We start from the raw sequence: 22,103 nt of genomic DNA on the forward strand, positions 1-22,103 counted from the left end.
CCAGCCTCTGCTTTTCCCATGATGTGGCAGCTAGTACATGGGCACTTTTTCTCTTTCAAAAAACAAAGCTCAAATCCGAACAGGGGACAGGAATATGCCAAAAGGAAACCAAGACCCCTCAGTTGCTGAGTGCCAAGTGGTGTCTACAGAGTCACTCACTGTTTCAGGAGTCATTGTGTTGCACCTGCATCTGATCCACACAGTTTGTACAAGCACTTCACTAAATCTCATTTCTAGTCATTTTCCCATGCCAGGGCCTCTGTCCTGTGTGAAAGAATGTGTGTGTGTAGGTCTTAGTGACAGCCCTTGAGATGGAACCAAGGCCTGGACCTTGTGTCTGTGTGCGTATGTATGTGTGAGAACATTAATGAAGATCCAGCTGGATGAGCCAATGAGTAGGGTAAAAGACTGGGAGCTGAGTATCAAACTGTCCATAAGCCAAGGCTGAATATCATAGAGACCAGAGGGACCCAAGTCAGCACCTGGGGATGCTGTGAGATCTGGTGTCAGTGAAAAGATCTGTTTGAATATGTGTGCATGAGGCAGCAGGGGGTACCAGCACATGTTAAGGCAGTGGCTGGCTGGGTAGGATGTCTGACCTCAGCTGCTGGGTGATCCATAGTGTCTTTGTGCAATTGTAAGCACATGTGCCCACTGGGAATACACACTCAAGTCTCACTGCTAATTGGATCAAGAGGCATGGGGCTGCAGAAACTTCACCTCTGTCAGAGAGCCAGGTAATACACTGGCCCTGGCTGAAGTCTGCCAGAAATCTCCATGTAACCAATGAAGAGAGATAAACTTTACCCTTACCTACTCCTAATTGTTCTTCAGATGTAGTTCTTGCCTGCATTGTGACCTCACACAGGTCACCACAAATAACCCTGACAGATCTGGAACCCATCTGCTAAATCACTGCTAAATCCAAACGAGATGTCTAAGGAAGAGGTTGACGTTGTTGTTAAGAGAGGGTCAGCATTTCCAAAGGTCTTTTCATTGTATCCTCAGGCAGTACAGATTTGTGTCTCCCTGGACTAGCAATAATCCTGGTTTATTTACACACATTTCCCTAGAATAATTCCACTTTTCAGATAATTATCTTTGATAATACCTTAAAATGTTCTAATGGCTTCCATTCTTCCCTCCTTAAGGAGAAACTTCCACCCACACTCCTTGCTAAATATAGAAAAAAAATGTTCACAGTGTGAATCATAGTGTGTGTGTGGGGGGTTCCCTAAATCAAAGTTTCTCACAACAGGTTCACTGTAGAAAAGGGAACTTTGATTGGTAGTTCTGCAATTTTAATGTTACACAGAATTAAAAGTGGTAATTCCTTTATTCTAAGAACTGTTTCTTGTTATAATCTGTCCCAGTGATGTTATCAATTGCTTTCTCAGTAGCAGGTGGTTCTGCAGAACAGTCACCATTCTTGCAGGAAGTAGTTATATGTCCATTCAGTGCTCTTACAGTCCTCCAGATCACAGGATCACAAGATGGATCTTAGTCTCCTCATGTGTTTCCAGTTTATTTTGAAGCAAGAAAATCAAAATTGCTTTGCAGATCCAGAATGTTATCCTGGGAGGATGTAACTTTCCATGAAGAGACTGAAGTATTAAAAGTATTAATCATGTCACTGTGCAGCAATATTCAAACAGGTGCATGAAATCAGAGAATTCTATGAATTTGTTAGGAATTTTCTCTTAAAGCTAAGTATATTTTAACACCACAGTGAAAAGCTCAAAGGCAAACCCCCAAGCTGAATGTCTTAAAGTTTGTACAAGTTTGTGGCATAACATCACCCAGAATGAAACCTTCCCTTTGCAGAAATGCTGTTGATTCTGCTCTGGGAGAATGATCCGTCACTGTTTACGAATCAGGGTGCTGTTCTGGGCAGTACAAGAAGCTCAATGCTGTAGTTCAAAGCGTGCTACAGTCCAAAGGGCACTGCGATAGGGCTCAGGATGTCAGGTGTTGAATCAGTCCCAATGATTCTATTATAAAAGAGCAATTCAACATGACAAATCACAGAGCAGGGCAGTCCTGAGTTACACATCAGTGACTTTCACAATTGCAGACATGGCATCATCAGTGATTTCAGTAAAAGGAGAAGGGAAGGAGTGCCACTTTCCATGCCAAGCACCTGTTCCATGGACACAGGACAACCACATTCTTCATCCTGCAGCTGAGCTGTTGTTCTGGATGCAAACCTGCTCTTTTGTGCCCCGTGCCTGACTTCCTTGATGGCAGACAGGCTCTGGTCTGCCTTGCAGAACTAATCTTACCAATTTACATGCTTTGCCTTAAACTAGGCAGTTGACACACAAGCTGTGGAGATGTAAAATCTGCCCTGACAAATGCAGAAAGAAGAGATCAATGTCTCCACACTGATCTACAAAATATATTTGCACATGGCTTGGGGCTCTGGGCAATTTGACACATACAGGAATTGCTATGTGCTCAAAAACTCCCAGGTGGATGCATGGCACCAGTGTCAAATACCCCATGGGACATTTACCACTTGTGCACCTACCTGCAAGGGCAATTGTCTTGCTGGAAGGCAGCAAACATGAACAGGGTGACTGGAGACCAGCTAGGTGGCAGAGGCTGCCAGGAAATCATCTGGAAATGAAGTCTGCACCTTGGCACCTTTTAACTAATTTTTTCTAGAATATCCCTGGTAGCTGAGAGATGCATCTTTGCAGTACTGAGTTGCCTTCAGCTCACCAAAACACAGGAAGCTGCTATTTCTATGTTTCTGTAACCAGAAAGGGCTTTTCCCACCCCCATTTCATTAAATCCAAGCCAACATTTCACTAGGATCAACTTCTTACTTACAGTAGGTAAATAAATGGACACAGTTTGATTTTGTTCTTCTTTGCTAGGATGTATCAGTTACCTTTGTCAGTTTTACCCAGGTGGTAACCTTTCTGAGGTCTTTTAGCTCTGTATGTCTAAATGATCACACAACCACTTTTGTGTTCACTACCACAGCCCTACCTATTGTGATGATATATGTGTAACTATGTCAAGAACAATATCAAAGCACTTTTGTCCCTTTCAGGCAGGGTGAAAGTGTAAAACAAAAAACCCCAAAATAACATCTAAATGAAACTGCTTTTTTTCCTGAGATAGGTAGTGTTGGACTATGCAGGATGGACCACTGGGATTGTGTCTGATGGATGCCCTACGGAGTTCCTAGCAAATGAATGGGAAATAGATGTCTTCATATGTAGGCAAAATGCGGTCCAAGACAAGAGGATGAAAACCACAATGAATGAGACTATTCCAAACACAACACTGAAGAAAAAAATATTTTTTGTGATCTGAATTCTAGAAGAGAGTCACTTGATAAGCCTTTTCCTTGCGAAGAGTCTTATGTCTTCACTTGATTTTCCATGCAAAACAAACTAGAAAGGTGCTATAGCATGGGAAAAAAATCTGATGTTTAGAAGACTGAGAAAGCTATAACTGAAATGCTTGCACTGAGTATCCACAGACAATGCAAATACCAACTTGGAGTCCAGATTTCAAACTATACCTCAGAAGAGCACAGGATATTGAATATAGTTCACTGACTTCCACTTCAAAAGCCTGCCTTCACTCAAATGAGGCTGACTTGGCCGTAGTACCTGAGATTTCCATGTAAGAATTGTGAAGCAGAAAAGAGATCAACAGCCAACACTAAACCAGCTAAGTTGTATTAAGGCAGATAGTGCTAGAATTACTCAAGCTTTACTTCTACAAATCCCAGAATTTATATACAATAACTAATATGATCATCTCTGTGCATACTCAGTGAAATAAGGAAGCAAAGAGTCTCAACTAATTGAAAACCATCAAAACCAAGGAAGGGACTAGTTAAATGAGTATTTAGGAGCCAGGAAACTACAAAATAATAACAAATTGTCTAGGACAGGCCTGCTTTGCTCCAAATACTATACAGGCTGGGGTTGGAGTGGCTGGAGAGAAGCCAAACAGAAAGGCATCTGGGGGTGCTGATTGATACCCTCCTGAACATGAGCCAGCAGTGTGCCCAGGTGGCCAAGAGAGCCAGTGGCATCCTGGCCTGCATCAGGAATGGTGTGGTCAGCAGGAGCAGGGAGGTCATTCTGCCCCTGTACTCTGCACTGGTTAGACCTCACCTTGAGTACTGTGTTCAGTTCTGGGCCCCCCATTTTGGGAGGGACATTGAGATGCTTGAGCATGTCCAGAGAAGGGCGACGAGGCTGGGGAGAGGCCTTGAGCACAGCCCTACGAGGAGAGGCTGAGGGAGCTGGGATTGTTTAGCCTGGAGAAGAGGAGGCTCAGGGGAGAACTTATTGCTGTCTACAACTACCTGAGGGGTGGTTGTGGCCAGGAGGAGGTTGCTCTCTTCTCTCAGGCCAGCACCAGAACAAGAGGACACAGCCTCAGGCTACGCCAGGGGAGATTTAGGCTGGAGGTGAGGAGAAAGTTCTTCACTGAGAGAGTCATTGGACACTGGAATGGGCTGCCCGGGGAGGTGGTGGAGTCGCCGTCCCTGGAGCTGTTCAAGGCAGGATTGGACGTGGCACTTGGTGCCATGGTCTAGCCTTGAGCTGTGTGGTAAAGGGTTGGACTTGATGATCTGTGAGGTCTCTTCCAACCTTGATGATACTGTGATACTGTGAAATAGAATATTTCCAAACAGAACTGGAAAGGTCAGAGCCAAAAGATATGTCATATGATGCAGTTAACTACAAGGAAGGTTCTATGAATGGCATAGATACTGTAGAGAGGATGAGGAGCAGGAATGGCTGAAAAGGCCACTTAAACCCAGGATGGTTAAAGACTTATTTTAGAAAGTAAGAAAACATAAAGTGGAAAACCAAACCATTCATGCATCTTTTTCACTTCTACTGATGAAGTCTTGCAGTTGTGACAGCACTCAAAAAGTCATATCAGAAACATGAAAGAAAAGTAGAATTAGAAAACAAGTGCAGCATGAAATAAACAATAAAGAATGTATGAACAGTATTCATAGAATCATGGAATGGTTTGGGTTGGAAGGAACCTCCAAAGGCCATTTAGTCTAATTCCCCTGCAGTAAGCAGGGGCATCCTGAAATTTTTCCTACTAATTCAGTAGGAACATTCAGGCTAGAAGACTTGAAATTGCCTCTCTAACCTTGCCAATATAAAACACTAATCAGAGCTACTCACTTCCTCTCCTTGAGGTGCTGTAGTAAAAGCTAATAATTTTGATAGTAGTTGTTCTTAGTCAGCAGAGTCTTGTTTGCCACCTCCACAGCAAGGTGTGGCAGCACTATTTGTCTTTGCAAGACTGAGAGTGTCAGAGTATGCTTTGGACCTTGGCAGAATTCAGATAGAACTTGCTCAGTGTCTAGATCCACGCTGCAATGCCTGACTCCAGCAGCACTGAACTGACAGCTGCTGCATGTCTGTTCCCTAGGGCTAGAAAGCCATGAGGCTGGCCACAGAGATTATCACAGATAGAGAGCATGGAGCACTTAGACAAATATGAAAGGGACTGGTGGCCCCATCCCATTCCTCTCTTCTGGCTGATGAGGACTTCCATTCACTGGTGAAATATTGACATGTGGGTGCCACACCAGAAGGCTGTGCTGCCGTTCAGTGAGACTTGGACAGGCTAGAGGGCTGGACAGGAAGAAACTGAATGAAGTTCAACAAGGACAAGTGTAGAGTCTTGTGCCTGGGAAAGAACAACCCCAGGCGTCAGTATAGGTTGGGGACTGAATTGTTGGAAGGCAGTGAAGGGGAAAAGGATCTGGGGGTCCTAGATGATGGGAGGTTGACCATGAGCCAGCAGTGTGCTTTTGTGGCCCAGAGGGCCAATGCCATTCTGGGATGTATTAACAGAGGTGTGGCTAGTAGGTCGAGAGAGGTTCTCCTGCCCCTCTACTCTGCCCTGGTGAGGTCACATCTGGAGTACTGTGTCCAGTTCTAGGCCCCCCAGAACTGGGCAGTGTAGAGCCACAAAGATGATTAAAGGAATGGGACAGCTCTCTCGTGAAGAGAGACTGAGAGATCTGGGGCTCTTTAGCTTGGAGAAGAGGAGACTAAGGGGTGGCCTAATCAATGTTTATAAATATGTAAAGGGTGATTGGCAGGATGGAGCCAGACTCTGCTCAGTGATGCCTATTGACAGCGCAAGGGGCAATGGGTGGAAGTTGAGGCATAGGAAACTTCATGTAAACATGTGAAGGAAATTTTTCACTATGAGTATGACAGAGAACTGGAACAGGCTGTCCAGGGTTGTTGTGGATTCTCTCTCTCTGGAGATATTTGAAACCCACCTGGATGTGTTCCTGTGTGATCTGGTATAGATGATCCTGCTCTGGCAGGGTGGTTGGACTAAATGATCTTTTGAGGTCCCTTCCAGCCCCTGACATTCTGTGATTCTGTGATGGAAATATAGTGTGGACGCCCTCAGCAGCCAGGCTGAGGCAATCAGTCCTCTTAGTAGCTGCCCCCATACCTCATGTATCCATTAATTTATGAGTCATGTAGCTTCAATTGCTGCTACTCAGACCTTTTAACTTATCCAGCAGTGAATCCCACTTGAAATTCACCAAAACAGGTAGAACTCACCCACACATAAGATGTGTTTTACTGTGAAGACAGTTGGAGAGCATGGCTAAAAATGTAGAGTGACCTGCAGCCTACTTATATGTAACCAGCTTCCTTAATCCACTTATCCCTCTGTTTTCCAAAATCTATTCCTCCCCAGTCTACCTTGATCATTCCCTTTCTCCACCTTTGGTCTTTCCCCTAAGTAATACACATTCCCACAGGACCCTTTGAACATGACATACTAAGTCTTATAAAATCCCCAAATGCTCTCCCATTGGATACTGATCCCTTTCACCCCAGCAGTGATATCTCAGACTGTGACCCGATGAGACCTTCACCTATTGACACTGCTACTGTGCCCCTCTGTCCCTGTGTTTGTGAAGATGAGGCTTTAATCACATATAAATCAATAATTATCTTAGGCTAGGACTCATCACACTGAACCTTAGCCTTCAATAATTGTCTGTGTAATGTAACTGCTCATCAGGATGCCTCTACAGTTAGCAATGAAAAGGAGCACTTCCATCCCACTTCAGGCTGATACTGCTCTCTTGAGGTCCTGTCTATGTCTCCATAATTATGAGCAGTAAATTCAATTAGCCATCTTGCTTAACTTTGGAATATCTAAACCTAGTTGAAAACAATCTCAGCTCTAGGAACAGAAATACTCTTCCTCATGGACTCCTGGCTAGTAGGGCTCTGAGTAGGCTGATGTACAGCATGGAGAGTGAAAAGAAAATTATGGGGAAGGCAAAACAAGACACAACCTTGTATCAAAAAGTGAAAATTGCATTATTCTTTGGTAATAGCAATCCTGATGTTAATTACATACATATATACACAACAGCATGCTAGATAACATTCTGTTATTTACAGAAACACAAATTGTGCAGGTGTTGAGGCTGGTCAACTAACACTGAATTACCCACATCTTCCATAGTGTTTCTAGTGCAAGAGTATTGTGTTCTTTCCAACACCATTACAGAATGCATTTTCTCAGCATGGAAACCAGAAACTGGTCTTCAGGAGACGTGTAACTCTCTTCTTGTCAGGGTCATACTCAAATTGTTCTGTTCCAAGGAAGAAATAAAGGAAATCTAAGGAGAAACCAAACACCCAGATGAATTATTATATTGCAGGTGTAGTGATTAGAATGCTTCAGCAACATCCAGAAAGAGCTCAGGAAATCTTTGGATGCACTTAGAGCATCTGCTCCCAGGTGTTAACTCTGTAAAATGGTACACAGTAGCATGGGGACACCTCCCATGGCGAGGCAGCCATGGGCATGCTGCACAATGCACTTAATGAATCCCATGGTGACCTTAAAAAAAGCATCCTGTGTGTTTCTGAAGATTAAAATGCCTGCTGTTGTGCAACAGCTGTGTCAAAACCCTCCAGAAGGGTGTATGTCTTGCCACCTGTGGGTAGGTGTTGCACAGCTTGGAATATGACACAGGGCATGGCAAGGTGCAATCAGGTACAAGCTTGCTAGGTTGCTGCCAGATGCTGTGTAGGGAAGGAGAGATACAGCCTGGGGCAGCTGTGTCCACACTGCCCTTCTGGGGCTGCAGTTAAGGGTCCCCAGCACCACATGTAAGACTTGTTTTGGAGGTAATAGATAGATTCACTGGGAAACAGTTAACATGCATGGGTTTTGGTGACCAGGAGATAAGCATCTAGGAAACAACTGAACTGCCGTTTGGATGGGCGAGCATGCCCTTGTGGATGTCTAAGTAACACTCTCCTTCATTCAGCAGAAGCTAACGTCAATTGCTGTTCTTGCAGCAGTGCCACTTTACATCAGAGGGCCAGGCTGTGACAGCCTTGCTCACAGCAGGTAGACCTTACGTTGTTAAGTTACCACTGTATTGAACGGTGCTCTTCATGGTGTGAGGTGCACATCAGCATGAACATGTAACTATCAATCTGTCCCTTACAGCTGGCCTCATCTAAAGTGAAGCTGACACCAAAGTTGTATCATTAGTGTATTTCAAGGGGGAAAAGTGAAACATGAGTGTTACATGACTATTTCAGAGTCTTGTTGGTCGTCCTGAGGACTATGAGCAGCACTTTGAGTTGCCTTTCTCCGTCCAGGCGCTGCCAGCTCTGTGACCCTGAGCATTTCACATAGATTTTATCAAGAACAGTTACTCACTTTCATGTTGAAAAACAGCATCGACCTTCCCGGTAATTCCTGGAAATACATCTCTTATCAGTTTGGGCTTCCTGTCCATAGACTGACTTCTTTTATCATAACTGAAAAAAATGGTAAACAACCTAGTGTCAATGAAAACTGCAAACAACTCATAATTAATTCTGCTGTCCTCATTCATAGAATCATAGAATCAAGCAGGTTGGAGGAGACCTCCGAGATCATCCAGTCCAACCTATCCCCCAGCCCTAGCCAGTCAACTAGACCATGGCACTAAGTGCCTCATCCAGTCTTTTCTTGAACACCTCCAGAGAGGGTGACTCCACCACCTCCCTGGGCAGTATCATTCAGGTAGCACTTAGGTAGCATTGAGACAGACATGACGTGCCATAAATCGTCATTACTTTATTAGCTGAAAGGATTGCTTCTGTTTACATCATCTCAAGATATGTGTACTATAATACCTAATTTTTGAACTATCACCACAAATCTGCTAAGAACATTTTTCTATAGGGCTACACCTAAAGGACAGGTAGATAATCTATATCAAATGTAAGTCAGATTCCTAAGATGATAAAAAGATTGCCTTCTTGTACCTTGTAAAGAATCTTTTATCAGGAAAAATAATTTTTTTTTCTTAAGGTCTCATTTACTTTGTTTTAATTAACTTATTTATAGCAGGCCATTACATTTTTGGTGAAATGCAGTTTGTCTGCTCACGATGGAATAGGAAGGCTTCTGAAAGCATTTTGCTTCTGATACCTTTTCTTGGTAAGAGAATGATGAGACAAACTGCTGTGAGAATTTGAACTACAATGTGTCATTCTTATCTTCTGTTTAACCAACAAATTATATAGCTCCAGGATGATCTCTGCATCTCAAGTTGTGCTGGGGTAGGTACAGACTGGATGTTAGGAGGAAGTTCTTCACAGAGAGAGTGATTTGCCATTGGAATGGGCTGCCCAGGGAGGTGGTGGAGGCACCGTCCCTGGAGGTGTTCAAGAAGAGACTGGATGAGGCACTCGGTACCATGGTCTAGTTGACTGGCTAGGGCTGGGTGCTAGGTTGGACTGGATGATCTTGGAGGTCTTTTCCAACCTGGTTGATTCTATGATTCTATGATTCTATGATTCTATGTACAATGACTGTGATGGTTTGGGTGCTCCTGCCCTCCCCCCCCCCGACTTAGGAAAATCACCCAGACTAGACTCAGCTGGCTCTGGAAATATGAATGAAGCTTATATTTACAGCTATCACAATATACAAACAGATATTTACAGTATATACATTTATAGACAGAAATATACAAGGTAAAAGGTAATACAGAAATACAACTCCCCTCCCAGAAACCTGAGTCCCCAGGAGGGGCCTTCAACCACCCCTTCACCTTCTCCCTACCCCTCTCAACCTTACCCCAATCCCAAGGAAGAATGGAGGTTTGGCCAGGGGGTTAGGAAGTAAAGTGGATGAGTCCAAAATGAAGGGTGAGGTTAGAGAGATGCAGCTCAGCCAGCAGTCTGAGTGAGAGTGGTTATCTAATGTTTTTATTTCTTGTTCCTATAGATCTCAGCAAGCCTATGCGTGAAGTAGACATCACCATTGTTGTCCTTTCACAGCCTGTAATCTAGTTCTCACCAAAACATTCTAGCCTGCTTCAAACTAGCACAATGGCTTGGCTATTGAGGTGGCAGAAAGAAGAGAATTTGTGCCATTCATCTATAAAGCTGTTATAAGGAAGACCTCCTTCAGTTGTTGGAAGCACATCTCCTGTAACAAAAACCTGATTGGAAAGAGGAAGCAGAAACCATGTCCAGCAGATAAATCTTTGCCTTACATGGTATTTAAAAGCAACTTTATGAAATAATCTGTAGGTAGCTGGAAAAAAAAGGTGGATTCTCCTTTCCCCACAGAAATCTTTTAGTTATGAATAGTGAGGCTCTAACTGATTTTCTGAGAGAATTGATGGAGCTGTAGGATGTTTGTTTGATTTTGGTATCCTTTTTCCAAGGTAGTTAAGTGTAAATAAACATACAAAGAAATAAATAAGAGAACTTAAATAATTAATTCAACTAAAAAGAAAGCTAAAGCCACTGTTTCACCTCTCTTTCAAATGTTTTTTCCACAACAAGTTGTGGCAGTGAAAGAGATTACCAAACAAGTGTGACTAATACATCCCAAATCATGACTGGATATCGATCATGTGATGATGTTTGCTTCTATTTAGGAAAGGAACACAGGAAATATTACCTCCAAAATCTGTCCACTGTGAAGTAATATGTTTTACCCTCATTTCCATTATAAAAGGCCGCATCAATTTTGGTAACATCCTTTGAGAAGCCCAGAGTGTAGAGTTTTTGGGGGTACCCAGGAAGTATGGTATCTCCTCTCACAACCCAGAATTCATTCCCTGTGAAGGAAAGTTGAGGAAAACATGGTATCAGCAACTTATTCTGGGAATGCCACAACTCTTTTAATGAAAACAGTATCACAGTATCACCAAGGTTGGAAGAGACCTCACAGATCATCAAGTCCAACCCTTTACCACACCGCTCAAGGCTAGACCATGGCACCAAGTGCCACGTCCAGTCCTGCCTTGAACAGCTCCAGGGACGGCGACTCCACCACCTCCCCGGGCAGCCCATTCCAGTGTCCAATGACTCTCTCAGTGAAGAACTTTCTCCTCACCTCCAGCCTAAATCTCCCCTGACGTAGCTTGAGGCTGTGTCCTCTTGTTCTGGTGCTGGCCACCTGAGAGAAGAGAGCAACCTTCTCCTGGCCACAACCACCCCTCAGGTAGTTGTAGACAGCAATAAGGTCTCCCCTGAGCCTCCTCTTCTCCAGGCTAAACAATCCCAGCTCCCTCAGCCTCTCCTCGTAGGGCTGTGCTCAAGGCCTCTCACCAGCCTCATCGCCCTTCTCTGGACATGCTCAAGCGAATTTGTTAATGGGAAAATGCAGAGAGGTGACAGCAGTTACCCGAAAGCATTCTACATACTGGCTCCAGAGACCAAAACCGACAAGAATGACTTTTTGCACCATGTGTCATGAAACCCAAAATGCCAGGCTTCTTTTGTAGTTATGTTAGTCCTCCACAAGAAGTATGTGTTTCAATTTTTAAATTAAACACACAATTTTCCAGAAAAGAAAAAGAAAGGAAAATAATGACACATAACTTAGGGAATGAAATTTCTCTACATTGACAGTAAAAAATAAGACACATGTTCAAAAATAAGACACCTGTTCCTTATCTTGGATGATATCTCTGTTTTAGAATCATAGAATTATAGAATTGCCAGGCCTGGAAGGAACTTCAGGGATCATCAAATTCCAACCCCCCTGCCATGGGCAAGGACACCTCACACTAGATCAGAGCCTCATCCAGCCTGGCCTTAAAGACCTTCAGGGATGGGGCTTTCACCATCTCTCTGGGCAGTCTCTTCCAGTGTCTAATCACCCTCATGGTGAAGAACTTCCTTCTAGCTGAGCCTGCCCACTTCTCTATCTCTGTGATTGAAAGACATCAGTTTAGTTGGTTCTTGTGAAATCTTGCAGAAAGAGTTCAAGGATATTTTAAGCCCAGCACAAACTCTTTAGGTTACTTGAAAAGACAACATGAGGAAAAAAAGAAACAAAAGGAAGAAGAAGAAGAAGAAGAAGAAGAAGAAGAAGAAGAAGAAGAAGAAGAAGAAGAAGAAGAAGAAGAAGAAGAAGAAGAAGAAGAAGAAGAAGAAGAAGAAGAAGAAGAAGAAGAAGAAGAAGAAGAAATTTTTACCTTTAAAAACGAAGATTTTGTCTTCCTCAGGAATTTCATAGGCAGCATCAACACCAGGTGGCAGACGTGGCCAGAAGGAAGATACCAAATTAAACGCAGCTGTTCCGACTGCAGGATGCTTGCGCCAAAAATGCCTTACATAAATACAGGACAGGTTTTCAAACAATTAAGGCATTCACACACACAAATGCATGAAACCACATCATGGCAACCAGGGCTAAACCCAGCCGTGTACCCTGAGTTAGTCACACTAAGCTCCCTGTAATGTCAATGGAAAGAAAACTGTTTCCATGGTGGGATGCCTCTCATCTTGATGCAGCCATCTAAAATAGGTCTGATGAGCAGTTCTGTCTCAGTTGTTATTTTCCCTTACGCAGAAAGGCCTGGCTCACTGGGCTGGTATGGGGTAAGGTCTGGGCAACGAAACCCCACCCTGGGGACACCAACACCAGCTTAGGGAAATGGCCAGTGCACAAGAGAACCTTCAGCAAAATAACACTTTACTGGCTCTGCAGACTCCAAACTCTAGACCAAAACTCTAGCATTGATTTTAGGGCACTTTACTGCCTCTGCAGACTCCAAACTCTAGATCGAAACTCTAACACTGATTTTAGGGCATATCTGCAGAGGGGGAAGTGCAGCCCCACCACAAGAAAAAGAGAGGGATCAACTCTTTTACCCCTTCTCAAGATTTTGGCCTGTCATGCCCTGAAGCAAGTCAATTTATCTGAGTTCAGCCCTCAACCAACATCCTTTCCTTCTGTGATTAGACTAAACCACCACTACAAGGGATCTTCAAGCAGGTCTCAGGACTGGTAATCCCTCAGATCTCTCAAAACAAAGACAGCAAGGAAGGTGCTGTCTCAGAGTTGGCGGTGTCTTTCACCAAAGCTGAACTCTCCCAGATGCTAAACACTTGGGACTTGCTTTCAGCCTAAGGTGAAAGGAGCCTGATTTCAGATGAGCCATCTTTCCCCCATGCTGTTCACAGCACGCTCTGTTTCAAAGGTGATCTTCCTCTTTTCATTTCTCCACTACTCCTTTGATTTTGCCTTGAATCTCTTATCCTGATTCCTTCTCTCACCTTCCTGCCCAGAAAGGTTGATATTCTGAGGGAAGATATTTTTCCATGCTGTGGGGCATAATTTAAAAGTGATAGAGAGCTGACATACTTGTCTTTAAAGAACATGATTTCTCCACGGAAAGTGGTAACAGCATCAAAAGTTAAATTGGGGCCACAAGTGTTTGGCAGTACAGGATCTTTTGACTCATTTGGGTCTTTTGTCTCAGAGGATTCCGTTTGTTCATCCTGGGTGTTAGAAGATGGTCCTAAAAGGAGGAGTTTATGGAAGAAATTTAAAAGAGAACTCATTCATTCAGGTATATCCAGCACACACACACAAAAATGTCACTGAAAGGTATTCCAAAGTCTTTAAAATTATAAGGACTGGTTAATTAACAATTGTGAGTTATTACCATAGAGGTACTGAATGCCATTAATATCATCCTGATGAAGAGGGAATACCGAAGGGTCAAATTTCCTGTACACTGGGTACATCAGAGCGTTGGGGTCTTTGGAATGGAAAAGTCCCAAAGAATGGCCAAACTCATGGGCAGCAACATAGAACAAGTTCATACCTGGAAATAATAAACAAAAGACATCATAGGACATCAGTGACTTTTAATTTGTCCTGAAAACATGAAAGACATAGGACAGACCAGAACATTTCAGAACTGCTTGCCCAAGTAAATGGAGCTGTTACAGGAAATTCAGTTGGAGATGAAATTCTGGTCAGAAAGGAAAATAAATAAATCATTACGGTAGAGTACAAGGAAACAGTGGCTGCAGAAGCCACTCTGGAAGAAGGACCCTGGATGTAACTGGGTGATGCAACTGTACTGGGACAGACAAGCAGGTTAGAGGAGTGGGGAAAAGGGAGCTGCCAGGTCCTTTGATTACTTCCCAAATAAATCTCCATCTAGTCCATGGAAGAAGTTCATCTGGGGCCTTAACTTTTTAAACCAGAAGGCTCAGAGGATTTTCACAGCTATGGAAACCATCTACACAATCAGTCTCTTAAATCAGTCCCATTTTTAAGCAATTCTTGAAAAAGATTTGAGACAGACATTGCAACTATATATCATGTACAGCTTGCTTCATGAAGGGCTCAAAGAATACAATTTCCTACCCTCTGTGGTTTTGGTCCAGGTTTCATCCTCATCAAAGTGAGCATCTCCACCAAAGTCCTTGCCAGGTGCATAGGCATGAGCAACAGACCCTCCTGGGCCATCAAAGGGGATGAAGTCGTTGTGACCTGAGAATTAAGTCCCATACACAGCTGACTGAGGCTTACAGAAATAAATGGTCTCAGTCATGCACAAAGCTCTGTGTCCTGCTGATCTTGTAAACTTTCAAACTCCCCTTCCACACAGACTTGCCAAAAGCTTTCTTTTCCACAGGAAAAACATCAGAAAACTTGAACTGATGCATGAGGAGTGAAATGTTGGCTTCCTCACAAAACAGGTGAACATTCTCATACTGCTGCCTCAAGGGAAGGGTAAAACATGGTTTATGTTGAAATACATTTCCTTCTTTGCTCATAAGGTGAAAGGTTTAAAAGCTCTATGCCAGCAGCTATCAAATGACTATCTGAACCTGGCTGGCAATTTAAATGATGATGGCAGAAGAAAGATCCTTGGAAAGACTGTAAGCCCTTGAGCGTAGCCTACAGAAAATGATTTAGGGACATAGAAGTTACATGCAGTGCCTGCACACTCTGCATAGTCCCAATGAGTGGATGCCTGAGTGGGAACAGAGGAGCTGAATAGAAGAGTCCAGTGCAGAGACTGTCAATAAGACCACCCTGAGGGCAGTTCCAGAAATACAAGTCTTAAGACTGGCCTAAATTTATTTAGTTTACACAAAGTACATATCTAATCCCAGGACTGCAACTAGAGCTACCCACTTCACACTCCTCTGATTTTGGGTGTATCCAACAAGCCTTAAGCTCTTGTGGTTTGTGTACATGCTAGGTATAAATCCAGTAAACTGCAGGCAGCTCATTACATTTGTTTTCTCAGTTCTCTTCATCTGCCTCTCTACCCTCCCCCAGAGACTGTCAAGAATTACAGCCATAAATCCTTAAGCATGATCTGTGTTTTTCTGTCTGCTTAACTGAACACTGAATTTTGGTGTTTTATGATTCTATCTATGAGAAGAAATCATTAGCATTTCAGACTAACTGCTCCACACAGGCAGTAACTTTGCAATAACTCTTGCTGTCTGCACAGAGTTTACCTCTGGCTGCAAAGGAGATCATTATGTCTGCATCACCACTGTCCTTCCTGATGAATTTCAGCGGGGTTACACTGCTCCAGACACTTAATGCTTTCTTGATTGCTACATTGACATCTGCTGGATGCAGGTCTGGTGTGTAGTTCAATATCCTGTAAAACATGAGGTAGAAAATCAGCTGTTTTCTTACAGCTTATGCTGTGTAATGCACTGTCTTTGCATGAAGAATTCCGCTTGGTTACCTGTATGTCAGGACTTGTTTTGCCCATTTTGGCTCTCCTGCAAAGGCGGAGAACGCAGCTACGTCAGGGAATCCACAACGACGTTCCCGTACCAGGTCCAAAATTCCAGCATCCAGCTTCCCTGTCACCTCCAGCCCAAAGAATTCCTGCAGGTCTTTTATTTTTTGTGTTATTTGACTATTATCTTTCCAAATGAAAGACTCTCCATCTTTCTTAAAGCCATAGTAATTTTCCAGGTACTTCTAAGGGAAAGAAAAGGGGGAAAAACCCAGACCATTAAAATTTTAGGATAGTCAAGGATGTTTGCTTTTGAAGCTCATTAAAAATTATGCTAGCACAACTTCAGACATACACCTTTGCTGCTTTTCTTTCTCTTCCACAGAAGCATGGGTAATAGAGTTGGTTAAAGCCTGCATGCTCGTTTTTCCTCTTGGTGATAGCTTTTTGCAGTATATTATCACTATAAATGTCTTGCAGTTCACTCGGAATGCAATCAAAATTTGCATTTGTCTAATAAAGTGATTATTTTTGGGTAATGTACCATCCACTTACCCTGGGATTTAGGGATACTCAGAGTGCACAAGCTGTTTGAAGCACATGACTGAATACAAAATTTCAGCACTAGCATCCCACTTTCCCTCATTTTTTTTACAGTAATATTAAAAAAAATATAGTATTTCAGACAAAATAACATCTTTGTTTTATGAAGAGTTAGGTATTGTACCACCAGAAGTCACAGACACAAACACATATCCACCTGAACTCCAAATCAAACATGCAGGCTCATGAGTTTAATTGCTAGTAGAATCAAAACCTAAGTGAATGCATAATTAATTTTAATTGTTCTCTAAACAAAACAAAGCAAACAAAACCAACCGAGAAAACAACTAAAGAATGAATCATGGTTAAAGAAACCTTTGTTATCACGGTACAGAATGCAGCTCCCTCTATTTGGGGAAATACTCAAACTCATTGTTTATTCTGCTCTAATTTGCAGAACTAGCCCCTCAATGCTATATACCAGCCCCGGAGACCTCAATGAATGCTCAACAGTTGATAAAGATCTTCTCAGAGGTTTGCCTTTCTCACCTGGATAAGCTGCATGTCACCTTCTTTTTTCTGCCTTGTAACTGCAGGAAAAGCACAAGATAAAGCTGCACATAATAACATGAGAAATGGGAGGCTCTCCATTCTCATTTTCACTAGTCTTTAGAAAAATCTTTGTACTCTACCACATACCTACTTCACCTTCATCTAGTACTCACTTGCTTTATAAAGCTTTCTAATCCCTGACTCATTGAGTCTCACAATATCTAGGTAGCAACAGAACATAAGCAAAACAGTGTTCTTACCATTAAGAATATTTGTGCTGTCTTTCGTCCAGTTCCACCCTTCACAAAGTTTTGCAACACGGAAATATGATTAATGAGGAGATAAAAGCCCTGCAGCTCTTTTTAATAAGATAAATAACCTTTTAGCTATTAAAATGTAGTCTTACTCTCTTGAAACTTATAGAATATCTCTTCAAGGTTTTCAGTCAAAGTCTGTATTGATTGTAAATGGATTGTTCAAGTACCTGAAGCAAAAAACATTTGCAGAAGTTTATAGGACTGCAGACTGCAAGTAGAAAATCAGTTTTCTAGTTTTGCCTTGTAGCTGTTTGTACAGGAGCACACACTTTCAAAGGTTCTTTTAGTACTATCATCTTTCCCTTTAGTAGAACCCTTCAAAAGTAAAATGCTGTTAACTGTTTGAAGAAGCAGTAGTTTGTTTATGCAGTTTTGTTTTGATACAATTCTCATTTGGACGAAACTTCCAGGAAAATGTGTGAGTGCCACAAGGAAATTAAAAGCTTTTCACAGCATAGTTAAACTCACTAGAAAAAATGAGCCACGGTGCCACTTTCGTTCAGTAGTTGCCCATGTTCTCAGAGAAATGCCTAGTTACTTCACATTCCACAGTCTCCTTCTTTTATACCTAACATAAGCTTTAAAAAGCACTCAAGTCTTCTGGATCAAAGTCTTTGATGGGTTTCCTAGTCAGAGGAGAAGTTCCTCTCTTCTCCATACCTGCAGTTGGTAGTGAGAACTGCTGAGACTCAATATTAAATCTACTCTAGTGTTGGATCCAGTTTTTCTCCACACCCAATCACACCCTCCACTCACTGCCAAAAATGAGGACAAAGCAGATGCATAGGTGAAGTCTGAAGAGAGAAATCTACTACCATGGAAGACAGCCTTCTCTATGTGAAGACTTCTGCATGGCACTGACACAGGAATTATGGCATACCTGTGGCACTGCAGGCAACTGGGACCTTGCATGTGCAGAGAAATAAATCACCTTTCAGAGCTGGCAGGATAATAGAACTGAAAGGAGATTACAAATGTAATGTAAACTTCAGATATTTATTGAAATTCTTTCCTGTCAAAGAGCATTCTCTTGGTACCAGCAGGATCTCCAGAGCACAGCATGCATTGTGGACATCAACTGCATAGAATTATAGAATCAACCAGGTTGGAAGAGACCTCCAAGATCATCCAGTCCAACCTATCCCCCAGCCCTAGCCAACCAACTAGACCATGGCACTAAGTGCCTCATCCAGGTTTTTCTTGAACACTTACAGGGATGGCAACTCCACCACATTCCTGGGCAGCCCATTCCAATGCCAATCACTCTGTGCAGAACTTCCTCCTAACATCCAGCATAGACCTCCCCTGGCACAACTTGAGACTGTGTCCCCTTGTTCTGTTGCTGGTTGCCTGGGAGAAGAGAGCAACCCCAATCTGGCTACAGCCTCCTTTCAGGTAGTTTTAGGTGCCTGAGCCTCCTCTTCTCCAGGCTAAACAGGCCCAGCTCCCTCAGCCTCTCCTCATAGGATTTGTGTTCCAGGCCCCCCACCAGCTTCGCTGCCCTTCTCTGGATATGTTCCAGCACCTCAACATCTCTCTTGAATTGAGGGGCCCAGAACTGGACACAGTACTCAAGGTGTGGCCTGAGCAGTGCTGAGTATGGGGGCAGAATAACCTCCCTTGTCCTACTGGCCACACTGTTCCTGATGCAGGCCAGGATGCCATTGGCTCTCTTGGCCACCTGGGCACACTGCTGCCTCATCTTCAGCCTACTATCTACCAGTACCCCCAGGTCCCTTTCTTCCTGGCTGCTCTCCAGCCACTCTGTCCCCAGCCTGTAGCACTGCTTGGGGTTGTTGTGGCCAAAGTGTAGGACCCTGCACTTGTCCTTGTTAAATCTCATCCCATTGGCCTCTGCCCACCCATCCAGCCTGTCCAGGTCCCTCTGCAGCGCTCTCCTACCTTCCAACAGATCCACATCTGCTCCTAGCTTGGTGTCATCTGCAAACTTACTGATGAGGACATGCAACACTGACAAGAAGTATTAAAATTTGCTCTCTTTTTCCTGGCAAGTTTATTGTGCAGTTTATATGTTTAGAAATGAATGCATAGTGTAACAGAAAAGTAGAAGAACATCACACAGAGCCTTATCAGGATGCAATTAAATTGGTATATTCCACAAAGAGCAAGGGCTTAATTGTACAAAGCTTGACAATCTCTCTCTCCCTGCTCTGTGCACCCTGTGGCCAGGCTGGACTCTAGAAGCAGTGTAGGACCCCTGGCTAAAATGTGGGAGAATAGGTCTGTGCACAGGAAGCTTCTGAGATGCAAAACTGTAGTTCCAGCCTGTGCTGCCAGTGAGCAGTGCTTAACTCAGCGCCTTTGGCATGTCCTTCCTGGCTGCCCTGCAAACCCTCAGTCCTGGCTGCACAAATGTAGCCTCAAAAATGTCATACTGCTAATGAAGATGAAGGCTTGACCTAGTTCTGCCTTTTATGTAAGTCATCTGTCTCCAGCACGGCAATGCTGATTCATGGACAAGGCTCTCCTGTTCCAGTCAGCTTGCACACAGGTCATCCTTTCTCTCCAGTGCTGAGTACTCAGAGCTTCCTGGTAGTTTAATTCTTTGCTTTCTCCTTGCTTCTGGCAGTGTTATCTGTCCCTATGAGTAGAGCCTTGAGGTGTACACAAAACCTGCCCAGAAAGATCTTAAATCCCAGGCACAGAGAGCAACATTAGACATTTATTTCCAAATTTCCTCTGCAAGTGGAGTAACTACTTTGAAAATCTGGCCAGGAAGAGGAAATCCAGAAGATTCTGGTCACATCTCCAAAGAGTTCTGCACAATATGTTAATTTCCCTTCCAAAAAAGTAATATATGGCAGCTGCTACCAGTGAGACTAAACCAGTCTTTCATTTGCAAGGTGAGTGCTTATAACTGGTCTGCTGGATGTCCAGGTCTGGAGCCATTGCTTTGCCATAACATTTAGAAATGCCCAGCACGTGTGACTGTAGTGCTGGAAGGCCAAATGCTACCCCAACTCCTTTTACTTCCTTTCCAGGCATTTTTGTGTTAGCATGCACTATTACAAGCTCACACAGCTAATGCTCTGTAAGGACCCTGTTAAACTGTCAGAGAAGTTAAGACATTTTTGCCTGAGTTTTCATATGCGAGAGGCTGGGCTGGGACAACAGTTGAGCAGTGGAGGTTTTTGAGGATCTCTGTTTTTGCTTGCCTGGTCTCAAAATCCAGAGAAGATTCATATCCACAGCGTGTGACTAGTTGAAATTATGTTAATGGACAAAATTCCCCTGCTGGCATCTGAAAGTCCTTTAATTCCAGCAATCATTTGTGTTACAATAAAACCCTGGTTACAATAAATCTCTTGCTCACTAAGTGTAGACAGGTACTTCCAAGACTCCTGTTTTCAAATCCATCTGAATTATATATTATTATACCATTTGGCAGGAGTTGCAGTGCTTTCTCCAAATGAAAAAGTAATGTTCTATCATTGCTAAAATTTAAGACATTAAAATAATCATAGAATGGTAGAATGTCAGGGGCTGACATTCAAAAAATCATCTGGTCCAGCAAATCAGGGTCTGCACTCTGTCATCTATGCTGAATGAAATGGGAACTTAAAATACTTTTTGAAATAGAATTTGAGTGCAATATTCTTAAATACTACTGCTCTGAAACCCCTGAGTCATGCAGTGACATCAAAACTGTGTGTACAGGCTTAAGCTGTGACCTGGGGAGGTGATGCTGCTTCCCCAGTCCTCTGCCATATTTTGTTTGTTGTTCCATCACATAAAACTGAAAAGGACGATCCCAGAGGTGGAGATGTTTTCCTTCACACGCTGATTTATTTTATAGGGGAGTCCAGTACAAAGCACATTTCTGTTAACTCCTTAATGCTGGTGCCACTGTCTCTTCCCATTGCCGGCAATGGGAGACAGGCCAAGAAATTAAATTCCTAGTATTTGGGGGACTAAAGTAGTGGTGATGTCCAGGGTCAAACCCTGTCAAATAAACATCTCTATACAATGGCAGAACCACTGCTGCTTTAAAATCCATACAAAGAAAGTGCTGTAGCAACTTCCAGAGCTGCCAGAACAGTGAAATCTCTTTTCCTCTACTAGATAAGAGTTTTTGTTACATACTCCTCCTCGCTCCCTGTCATTTGTATGGAGACAGGATTTAGTACATAGAGGGCTGCATTTTTTTTGTTTATTTGGTTGTTTTTTTTCTCTGTTGGATTTGATTTTCTTTTTTCTCTTAATATAGACCATTTCTGGTCTATGGTCAACTGATTTCTGGTTGCTTTGATACCATTAGCACTCTCTTCACCCACACTTTTGGTGCTTGTGAAGACATAATTATATACAAATAGTGCTTTTCATTGAGTAAAGTTTGGGTTGATTCTTTCCCCCATCTCTCAAAAGAAAAAAAATGGTTTACAGTTTTGGGTTTAAAGTGAGAGGAATATTTGAGGCAATATTTGAGGCAAAAAGTGCTTATGCTTACCACATTTCACCAGTCCCCTTGTACAGGTGAAATCCATGCCATGATGTCTTCCATCTATGGTTCAGGTTAGATCAAAATGCAGGACACTTTCTAGATTCTCCTCCACACAAGTAAATATAATTAAATTTTCAGATACTAGCAGTTTTAGCTAATTAATACTTGGAGGGAGGAGTATTTTAATTTAGTTGTTTCC

General features: G+C 42.9%; 1 protein-coding gene across 2 annotated transcripts; it reads right to left on the minus strand.

Annotated features, from left to right (window-relative positions):
* Positions 1 to 7,360: 7,360 nt before the first annotated feature.
* On the minus strand, positions 7,361 to 17,230 carry LOC135173637 (stromelysin-1-like). Of its 2 annotated transcripts, none has more exons than XM_064140686.1 (10): positions 17,123 to 17,230; positions 16,034 to 16,275; positions 15,795 to 15,943; positions 14,686 to 14,811; positions 13,973 to 14,134; positions 13,669 to 13,825; positions 12,497 to 12,630; positions 10,972 to 11,131; positions 8,728 to 8,828; positions 7,361 to 7,669 (listed from the first exon to the last, which is right to left on the minus strand). In XM_064140686.1, the coding sequence occupies exons 1-10, from the start codon at positions 17,228 to 17,230 to the stop codon at positions 7,569 to 7,571; spliced, it is 1,440 nt and encodes a 479-aa protein (XP_063996756.1). In that variant the 3' UTR covers positions 7,361 to 7,568. The 2 variants fall into 2 exon arrangements, with proteins under 2 accessions (XP_063996756.1, XP_063996765.1); XM_064140695.1 differs by having other exon boundaries at positions 7,361 to 7,642; positions 17,123 to 17,224.
* Between the last annotated feature and the right edge of the window lie 4,873 nt (positions 17,231 to 22,103).

Source organism: Pogoniulus pusillus, chromosome 3 (assembly GCF_015220805.1).
Source record: "Pogoniulus pusillus isolate bPogPus1 chromosome 3, bPogPus1.pri, whole genome shotgun sequence".
Classification (NCBI taxonomy): Eukaryota; Metazoa; Chordata; class Aves; order Piciformes; family Lybiidae; genus Pogoniulus; species Pogoniulus pusillus.

Excerpts from the sequence above, each read along its gene's own strand:
- LOC135173637 (XM_064140686.1), bottom strand. The coding sequence starts at position 17,230 with ATGAGAATGGAGAGCCTCCCATTTCTCATGTTATTATGTGCAGCTTTA. Across the intron at positions 14,812-15,794 it reads GATCTCCTTTGCAGCCAGAG|GTCACAACGACTTCATCCCC; the intron begins GTAAACTCTGTG and ends CTTAATTCTCAG. Across the intron at positions 7,670-8,727 it reads TGCTGTTTTTCAACATGAAA|ATTTCCTTTATTTCTTCCTT; the intron begins GTGAGTAACTGT and ends GTTTCTCCTTAG.